The sequence below is a fragment of the Oncorhynchus mykiss genome, chromosome 25, assembly GCF_057628025.1.
Source record: "Oncorhynchus mykiss isolate SJ-2025 chromosome 25, ASM5762802v1, whole genome shotgun sequence".
Classification (NCBI taxonomy): Eukaryota; Metazoa; Chordata; class Actinopteri; order Salmoniformes; family Salmonidae; genus Oncorhynchus; species Oncorhynchus mykiss.
The window spans coordinates 26,298,037-26,308,193 of record NC_143046.1 but is presented as its reverse complement, the minus strand read 5'-3'; the positions used below and the strand labels follow the sequence as shown (position 1 = coordinate 26,308,193).

The window sequence follows — 10,157 nt, the reverse complement described above, 5'->3', positions numbered from 1 at the left end:
TAACGCACATTAAACCATTTTTTTAAGTCATATAGATGGGACAAAAAAAAACAAGAGAACCTCCGTTATGGACATTTACTCATACAACAAATTCGATCGAGGTTATAATTTTGATTGCGGGGGTACCTAGCTTATATCGCCTCATCAAATGAATCATTAAAATAGTCGTATCTATGCCTGTCAAAATTAAAACCTATAAGAAACTTGCAACCCAAAAGAGTTTTCAATTGTAGCCTAATAGTTAAATGTTTTACCTGTGTTAAGAATATTTGTTTTTGTCGATAAATAAAATGTACATGTAAATATGATAAAGACTATGGGCCTATATCAGGTCGATAGAGAGGAGGACAGGAACACATCTCAGCAAAGCTCTAGCCAGGGGTACATAAACAGTTAATTGTGTCCGTCTTTTCATTGATTCTGATGGGCAGGAGGTTCCAGCGACCATGCAGACCCTCTACTTCCTCCGTATAGCCCGTGGCCTCGTCAGACAATTCCCATATATTATCAATTAATGTGCCACCGTCGGGTTGTACCCTGCACTATTGTCATTTAGTTTAGGCCTTGTAAGGATTTAAAGCATTATGATTACCAGCAGCAGACACGGTTCGGATACAACCTATTGGTTTACTTCAAATGTATGTCTTACACAGAGAAGGAGTAATCTGCCAGTAGCTGTTGACAGACGCCGTAATCAAAACGGAGAAGTGATGCCTCGCTTCCTCTTTACCTCAAATCAATGGCCCTAACCAAGGCCCACTTCAATCCATGACGAATAGACTCTTGTGTTAACACAGGTCCTCTCGTGTTCCTCGTAGAAAATCAATAAGACGACTGAACTGCCTGCATTCACCTTCACTACTCCACAGGTCTGGTGAGAGACGCGCAGGCACCAACATGTGTATTGCGGGATGGACATATCAGAGAAGAAACGGAGACCAGAGCTAGAGATGATCAACGACTAAACTGTATCGAAATAAGAAAAGGCAATGGGAAGTAAGAAATATGTCATCGTTGCAACTTGTATCTGTTATTTATGTTCAATTAATATATTTCATTACAGCCTACTGTATTTTCATGGAGATCGGACAATGACAAGGCTACAAAATGGAGGTTAGAAAACTGGGACTCCGGGCACTTTTTCAAAGCCTGTGGGGCGGCAGGTAGCCTAGTGGTTAGAGTGTTGTGCCAGTTACCGAAAGGTTGCTAGCTCGAATCCCCAAGATGGTAAGGATGATAACCCACTGTTCCTAGGCCGTAACTGTAAATAAGAATGTGTTCTTAACTGACTTGCCTGGTTACATAAATAAAACACTAGGTCAAGTGAATTGTCCAAACAGGTCAAATACAAGGTTTAGAAATGTACGCTCTGATATTGCACTAAATTCACTCTGTCGGAAAGCAGTCGAGGTTATGGTGTTAAATTATCCTGCCCTCAAGGGATTGACAGCACCAACCAATAAAAACACAGGATTGGGGGGGTGGGCAGCAAGACCAACATTTTTTGACGCAGGGAAGAGAGCGTCACAGACTTATCCAAACGCAAATCAAACTTTCACTGGCGTGCTTTCCGAAGTTTCAAAGGGTCGGATTCTGAACGGAGGATGACAATGGAGCCAACCGCAGTTGCATTTTGGCACAAACTGGCTGTTTAACCTCGTTATTTAATTTCCATCCTGTCCAGCCATCCCAAGGTCTGAGTAAACGGTGGGGATGGAGCGCGCACTCAGCTCCCCGAGCCCTCTTCTCAAAGTGGTCCAGCACGAGCCCATCAGCTTCGGCATCGACCAGATACTTAGTAGCAGTGCTGACTCAGAGAGCGGCCGGACCAGCAGTGGAGACGGTTACCTTTTGGGGAGCCCGACCGGGGGGAGCGCAGCGTCCTACACCGCGCTGTCCATCTCCCTCTCGGGTATGGTACCACAGTTAGAGGATCATGGTTTGTACGGAGTGAAGCGCAGCCTGGGCAGCAGAGGAGTGATCCGGGTGCCCGCTCACAGACCGTTGACGTTCGAGGGACCGCCGCATGTGGGGAGCGCTGTGCCCGGGTATGGAGGCCTGTGTTTCCCGTTGGTCGGTTATAGGTTCGCCAAGGACAGGTTATCAGGTAACTTTCCGAAAAAAAATGTTCCCGGTTTCCCGTAATAGCAATTTTCAAACCATCTTGAAAACATCTTATCTTACAATAAACGTGTAATAAGCTTTAAAAAAGTGAAAATCTAAATAATAACGATACGGCAATAAAAACAACAATAATACAGATTATGTGATCAATAAAATAACAAAGCATTTTGATAACCATTAATTCAATCTCCAACCTTTTACGCATTAAAACGTAAGAAAATGTAGGCTTCACCCACTTATGCAATTTTACTGAAATTGCAGCCTATTTCCTTATTTCAATTAATACTTATAGCAACGGAAATCACGTGTAAATATTGAATAGGCCTATACAAATAAAATGTGGACAAAAAACACAATTGCTACAATAATCAAATCGCATTGTAGAATCACCCAGAATAGCCTTAAACTGTACTGCTTTATGCCTCCGTGTGTATTCACTTCCAGTTTAGGATCTTCTAGCGCCAAGGACATGTGATCAATTATTATTTTTAGATGTATCTCATGCACGTTGTTGTTATTGTCCTAAATGTATATATTTTTAAATCTAAGGATTTTATTTAACACCCAACAGTTTATACAATCTGATAAAGACATATGAAAACATTCTCGCGAAGAGTAGTAAGCCATAGTGTGAATGTTAGGCAATAATGCTATTGATCTCAAATACAGGGCTATTCCATTTGTAATAGCCTGATTCGGCACCCAGAGCCGAACCCAACATGACCGACTTCCTGTGTTTACCATTTAATGTCATTGTTTGCTCACGCAAGAGAAAGCCTAACTTTAATATCCAGACAGAAATGATGGCTTTATCCCTAGAGAATAAACGATTGAAATCAGGTTAAAAAATGAATATTTGCAAATTGCAGATGGATGAGTCGACGTAGGCCCAAACAGAAACGCCCGGTTTTATGCAGGCGCCACATCAACCAATACAATTCTCTTCTAACTAGGCTAATAATGAATATAACCGTTTTCTACTGAGGATTAGCCTATACCCCAGAATTTATGAACTGTACAACAACACAGTTGGATTCTTTCCTACCACAGAGGACAAAACACCCATCACTCATCCACCGTGTAAACTCATCCTCCAGTCTGCTGTTCTGCTCCCTCCTTCAGCTCTCGTGCCATTCACGGTGACCCGGCGGATAGGTCACCCATACCAGAACCGCACACCGCCCAAACGGAAAAAGCCTCGGACATCCTTCTCCCGTGTGCAGATTTGTGAGTTGGAGAAGCGCTTCCACCGGCAGAAGTACCTCGCGAGCGCGGAGCGGGCCACCCTCGCCAAGAGCCTGAAGATGACAGACGCGCAGGTCAAGACCTGGTTCCAGAACCGCAGGACCAAGTGGAGGTCAGTTTATCAATTTTACAGTTTACATGTTAAGTCATACCTTAAAGTAAATGTCCACTGAAAATCTCAATGGATGATGTCTTCCTCATAAGGAGAATGAGCTGGCCAATTAGCAGTCTACTCGCATGACGATGGTATATGCCCACACCGTTCTGTTGTTGGGGTACGCCCACACCATTCAGTTGTTTCGGTATACCCACACCATTCAGTTGTTTCGGTATACCCACACCATTCAGTTGTTTCGGTATACCCACACCATTCAGTTGTTTCGGTATACCCACACCATTCAGTTGTTTCGGTATACCCACATCATTCAGTTGTTTCGGTATACCCACACCATTCAGTTGTTTCGGTATACCCACACCATTCAGTTGTTTCGGTATACCCACACCATTCAGTTGTTTCGGTATACCCACACCATTCAGTTGTTTCGGTATACCCACACCATTCAGTTGTTTCGGTATACCCACACCATTCAGTTGTTTCGGTATACCCACACCATTCTGTTGTTTCGGTATACCCACACCATTCAGTTGTTTCGGTATACCCACACCATTCAGTTGTTTCGGTATACCCACACCATTCAGTTGTTGGAGTAAGCCGACATCATTTCAACACAGAAAAGCTACTGCCTTTAAAAGGTGCTACACATAGGATTTTTGTGGTTGTTGGATTTTTGCATTGTAATTTCAGGAAATGTCCGTATTAAATCTGCAGTAATAGTGAAATGAAAGTGCTATTAGCAACATATCTATCATGAACATTTTCTGAAATTATACTAAACAAAAATATAAACACAACAGGTAAAGGGTTGGTCCTATTTCATGAACTGAAATAAAAGATCCCAGAAATCCTCCTCATGCACAAAAAGGTTATTTCTTTCAAGAGTTGTGTGCACATTTGTTTACATCCCTGTCAGTGAGCATTTCTCCTTTGCCAAGATAATCCATCCAACTGACAGGTGTGGCATATCAAGAAGCTGATTAAACAGTATGGTCATTACACAGGTGCACCTTGTGCTGGGGGACAATAAAAGGCCACTAAAATGTGCAGTATTATCACACAAGTTTTGGGGGAGCGTGCAATTGACATGCTGACTGCAGGAATGTCCACCAGAGCTGTTGCCAGGTAATTTAATATACATTTCTCTACCATAAGCCACCTCCAAAGTCATTTTAGAGAATTTGGCAGTATATCCAACTGGCCTCACAACCACAGACCACATGTAAGCACACCAGCCCAGGACCTCTACATCCGGCTACTTCACCTGCAAGATTGTCTGAGACCTGCCACTCGGACAGCTGATGAAACTGTGGGTTTACACAAGCGAATAATTTCTGCACAAACTCAGAAATCGTCTCAGGGAAGCTCATCTGCGTGTTCTTGACCTGACTGCAGTTTGGCATCATAACCGACTTAAGTGGGCAAATGCTCACCTTTGATGGTCACTTGCACGCTGGAGAAGTGTGCTCTTCATGGATGATTCCTGGTTTCAACAGTACCAGGCAGATGGCAGACAGCGTGTATGGCGTCGTGTGGGCGAGCAGTTTGTTATTCACAACATTGACATCCGAGTGCCCCATGGTGGTGGTGGGGTTATGGTATGGGCAGGCATAAGCAACGGAAAACAAACACAATTGCATTTTATTAAAGGTCATTTTAATGCAGAGAAACCGTGACGAGATCCTGAGGAACCGTTGTCGTGCCGTTCACCCGCCGCCATCACCTCATGTTTCAGCAGGACATCATGTTGCAAGGATCTGTACACAATTCCTGGGAGATGAAAATGTCACAGTTTTTCAAAGGCCTGCATAGTCACCAGACATGTCACCCATTGAGCATGTTTGGGAGGCTCTGGATCCACGTGTACGACAGCTTGTTCCAGTTCCCGCCAATATCCAGCAACTTTGCACAGCCAATGAATAGAGGAGTGGGACAAGATTACACAGTCCACAATCAACAGCCTGATCAACTTTATGTGAAGGAGATGTGTCGAGCTGCATGAGCCAAACGGTGGTTACACCAGATACTGACTGGTTTTCTGATTCACGCCCCTACTTTTTTTTAAGGTATCTGTGACCAACAGATGCATATCTATATTCCCAGTCATGTGAAATCCATAGATTAGGGCCTAATGCATTTATTTAAATGGACTGATTTCCTTATATGAACTGTAACAGTAAAATCTTTGAAATGATTGTGTTTATATTGTTCATCAGTATACAATGCAAAAATGTAAAATAAAATCCTGTCTGTAGCACATTTAACCAGTGATGTAAAGTACTTACACTACCGTTTCAAAGTTTGGGGTCACTTAGAAATGTCCTTGTTTTTCAGAGAAAAATCACATTTTTGTGTCCATTAAAATAACATCAAATTGATCAGAAATACAGTGTAGACATGGTTAATGTTGTAAATGACTGTTGTAGCTGGAAATGGAAGATTTTTTATGGAATATCTAATTGATCAATTAGAAATATCTAAATGATAATTTACATAGGCATACAGAGAACCATTATCAGCAACCATCACTCCTGTGTTCCAATGGCACATTGTGTTAGCTAATCCAAGTTTATAATTTTTTAGGCTAATTGATCATTAGAAAACCCGTTTGCAATTATGTGAGCAGTTTGATTGCTTCTTTAATCAGGGCAACAATTTTCAGCTGTGCTAACATAATTGCAAGAGGGTTTTCTAATGATCAATTAGCCTTTTAAAGTGATAAACTTGGATTAGCTAACACAACGTGCCATTGGAACACAGGAGTGATGGTTTCTGATAATGGGCCTCTGTACGCCTATGCAGATAATCCATTAAAAATCTGCCGTTTCCAGCTACAACAGTCTTTTACAACATTAACAATATCTACACTGTATTTCTGATCAATTTTGTTATTTTAATGGAACAAAAGTGAGCTTTTCGTTCAAAAACAAGGACATTTCTAAGTGACCCCAGTCTTTTGAACGGTAGTGTAGTTAAAAATACTTTAAAGTACTAATTAAGTCATTTTGGGGGGTATCTGTACATTACTTTACTATTTATCTTTTTGACAACTTCATACTTTTACTTCACTGCATTGCTAAAGAATATTATGTACTTTTTACTCCATACATTTTCCCTCTTCACTCAAAAGTACTCGTTACATTTTGAATGCTTAGCAGGAGAAGACAATTGTCTAATTCACACTTATCAAGAGAACATCCCTGGTCATCCCTCCTGCCTCTGATCTGGCGGACTCACTAAACACATGCTTCTGGCGGACTCACTAAACACATGCTTCGTTTGAAAATGATGTCTGATGGTTGCTGCGTGCCCCTGGCTATCCGTAATGAAAAAAATGAAAAAGGGTGCCGTCTGGTTTGCTTAATATAAAGAATTTGAAATTATTTATACTTTTACTTTTCATACCTAAGTATATTTAAACCCAAATACTCTTTAGACATTTACTCAAGTAGGAATTTACACTGTGACTTTCATTTTTACTTGAGTCATTTTCGATCAATGCATGTTTACTTTTACTCAAGTATGACAATTAGGCACTTTTTCAACCACTGCCTTTAACAAATACGTAATGAAACATGTTTGGGAGGAAAACTATTTCAGTCACATTGTAATTAATTATAGATACTATTTCATGGAAATCTGGAAACACTGTTACTTTAAGTCTTAATCTCGTTCACCAGTCACCAGAAAGTCACTTCTGCTCATGCCCAATTAGTCTGGGGACAAGGTTAGTTTTAAACTATAGGCCTGAATTGAGACTGTTGAGACTAATTATTTTCCTGGTAGTGTGAAAGGTGCGACACGGGATTTTGGGGGATTTTTGCAGTGCCTTCAGAAATTATTCACAAAGTGGGGTTAAAATGGATTTAATTGTTTTTTTTAAAAATCAATGATCTACACAAAATACTCTGTCATGTGAAAGTGGAAGAAACATTTGCCAAAAAAGTATGAAAAATAAAAGATTAATATATCTTGATTAGATAAGCATTCAACCCCCATGTTAGAATCACCCTTGGCAGCGATTACAGCTGTGAGTCTTACTGCTTGACTGAGGGACCTTACAGCTGCTTGTACTGTATGTGTGGGGTACAGAGATGATGTAGTCGTTGAAAAATCATGTTAAACACTAGTCCATGCAACTTATTATGTGACTTGTTAAGCAAATGTTTGCTCCTGAACTTATTTAGGCTTGCCATAACAAAGTGGTCGAATATTTATTGACTCAAGACATATCAGCTTTTCATTTTTTATACATTTGTAAAAATGTAAAAAACGTAATTTCACGTTGACATTCTGGGGTATTGTGTGTAGGCCAGTGACAAACAAAAATCTACATTTCATCCATTTTAATTTCAGACTGTAACACAACGAAATGTGGAAAAAGTCAAGGGGTGTGAATACTTTTTGAAGGCACTGTATAATTGCTGATGATTTTAAACTAAAGCTCTTGAGTCAATAAGTATTCAACCCATGTTTTATGACAAGCCTAAATAAGTTCAGGGGTAAATGTTTTTATCCAGACTCATTGCAGGTAAGAAAACAAAGGTCCGTGGGTGTAGAATTTGGCTGTATTAAGGAGCCAGGTTAGCCAGGCAAGCTGTCAGCATGGCCACTGCTCTTTAAATATGTCACTCATTGCTTCATGTCACACCCTGCCACACCCGCCAAATGGAGCAAATGTACCTCAAAGTCTGCTCATGAATGCTGAAGAAAGTTTTGGTGAAACATGTCGTTCATTTCAAACCATTATGCAACATAGCGAACGTTCAATCGAACTGAACAGCTAGCTGGTAGATCCCTAATTCCTCTGCCAAAAAAATGATTGGACTATCCTGTAGGCCTACCAGAATAAGTCAGGAGTAAACAGGATGGTAAAATCAGCTGTCACGCCTTCTCCCCCTTCTCCCGCATTCTCCCCTCTCTGAGCTTGAGAGAGCCAGGCTGCCCTTCATTACGCACACCTGTCACCATCATTACGTGCATCTGCTCTAATTGGACTCACCTGGACTCCTTCATGTTTGTTGATTCCCCCTCTATATCTGTCTGTTCCTCAGTTGGTTCCCAGTGTCAGCATTATTGCCGTCAAATCATTTCAATGCCCCGTCCAGGATCTGTTCTTGTTTTGTTTGATGTCTGTTGTCCATTAAATGTTCACTCCCTGTACTTGTTTCTTGTCTCCAGCGTCAGTCCTCACACCAAGTCTGTTTGGGCTAGACCTAAAGTTTATCAAGTCATCTGCAATTATACAGTGCCTTCAGAAAAATGAAGCTGTAGGCCTAGATGCCTAAGGAAAGTTGAGATGGTATATAAACGTCCACTAGGCTACATAAGTTTGACCATTGGTGAATTTCAACATATTAGAAGTATTCTATGTTCATAATTACATTGTAAGCAAGTAGGCCTAATCTCTCTCTTTCTCTGTTTTAGGAGACAGACAGCAGAGGAGCGGGAGGCTGAGCGTCAACAGGCCAATCGGCTGATCCTACAGCTGCAGGCCGACGCCCTCCACAAGTCCTTTAACGAATCAGCAGGCTTCGACCCGCTGTGCTCACATAACTCCTCCTTGTATGCCCTGCAGAACCTCCAGCCCTGGGCCGAGGAGAGGGAGTAGGAGGAACCTGCAGCCCTGGGCCGAGGAGAGGGAGTAGGAGGAACCTGCAGCCCTGGGCCGAGGAGAGGGAGTAGGAGGAACCTGCAGCCCTGGGCCGAGGAGAGGGAGTAGGAGGAACCTGCAGCCCTGGGCCGAGGAGAGGGAGTAGGAGGAACCTGCAGCCCTGGGCCGAGGAGAGGAAGTAGGAGGAACCTGCAGCCCTGGGCCGAGGAGAGGGAGTAGGAGGAACCTGCAGCCCTGGGCCGAGGAGAAGGAGTAGGAGGAACCTGCAGCCCTGGGCCGAGGAGAGGGAGTAGGAGGAACCTGCAGCCCTGGGCTGAGGAGAAGGAGTAGGAGGAACCTGCAGCCCTGGGCCGAGGAGAGGGAGTAAGTCTCCCGTAACCACTGATCCAGGGTCACATATTTGTCCATCCTTCCCAACTGGAATTGAATGATTTGACCCTAGCTCAGTTGGTAGTGGCAAAGTGGAGATTATGGACAGTGTGTGATGCCCCTTTGAGACTGTGTGGAGACAAGGTGCCGGATAGCCCTAATACTACACCCAACCCGTCATCCTTAGACCTAGATAGGGCCCAATCTATCTACACTAGCCAAGCACCCTTACAGGTGTTTTGACCCCTATCTGGCCTTGTGTTACATCCCACACTGTGGCCGTGTTCGAGAGCGTCAAATCCATGGTGCATTGTGGGTAAATGGTTACTGACTGACTGATCTACAGATAAGAATGAGTAGTTATTTATGATGCAAGGTGATTTGTAGATCAGTCAGCACTGTCGGCAGCAACGTGGAACAAGCTCTATGGCTAAAGACAGATTGTAGACTCAAGTGACAGGGAACTGAGGGAAGGACAGGAGGAGCCACGTGTGAGAGGTAGAGGGGTATAGAAGAGAGGGAGGAAGTGGAGAGGTGGAAGAATGATGCATGTAATGTCGGTAAAGTATGAAACTAAAACATCCTCAAATGTTCCATTTGTGACACATTTCCTATGAGGATGTGGGTGTAAATGTATCGTCATTTGTACTTGGGATGTAGATATGTAAATGCCGATATACACTCTTCACT

At 42.6% G+C, this 10,157-nt stretch overlaps 1 protein-coding gene across 1 annotated transcript; it reads left to right on the top strand.

Moving 5' to 3' along the window:
- Positions 1-1,095: 1,095 nt before the first annotated feature.
- Positions 1,096-9,212, top strand: LOC110504853 (T-cell leukemia homeobox protein 3-like). Its single transcript, XM_021583710.3, has 3 exons — positions 1,096-2,107; positions 3,247-3,481; positions 8,912-9,212. The coding sequence occupies exons 1-3, from the start codon at positions 1,714-1,716 to the stop codon at positions 9,093-9,095; spliced, it is 813 nt and encodes a 270-aa protein (XP_021439385.3). The 5' UTR covers positions 1,096-1,713; the 3' UTR covers positions 9,096-9,212.
- Positions 9,213-10,157: the final 945 nt, after the last annotated feature.

Bases quoted from the DNA above. Each gene is read 5' to 3' on its own strand.
- LOC110504853 (XM_021583710.3), top strand. From the start codon at position 1,714: ATGGAGCGCGCACTCAGCTCCCCGAGCCCTCTTCTCAAAGTGGTCCAG. The intron at 2,108-3,246 runs GTAACTTTCCGA...TCCCTCCTTCAG, and splicing joins CGCCAAGGACAGGTTATCAG to CTCTCGTGCCATTCACGGTG. The intron at 3,482-8,911 runs GTCAGTTTATCA...TCTCTGTTTTAG, and splicing joins AACCGCAGGACCAAGTGGAG to GAGACAGACAGCAGAGGAGC.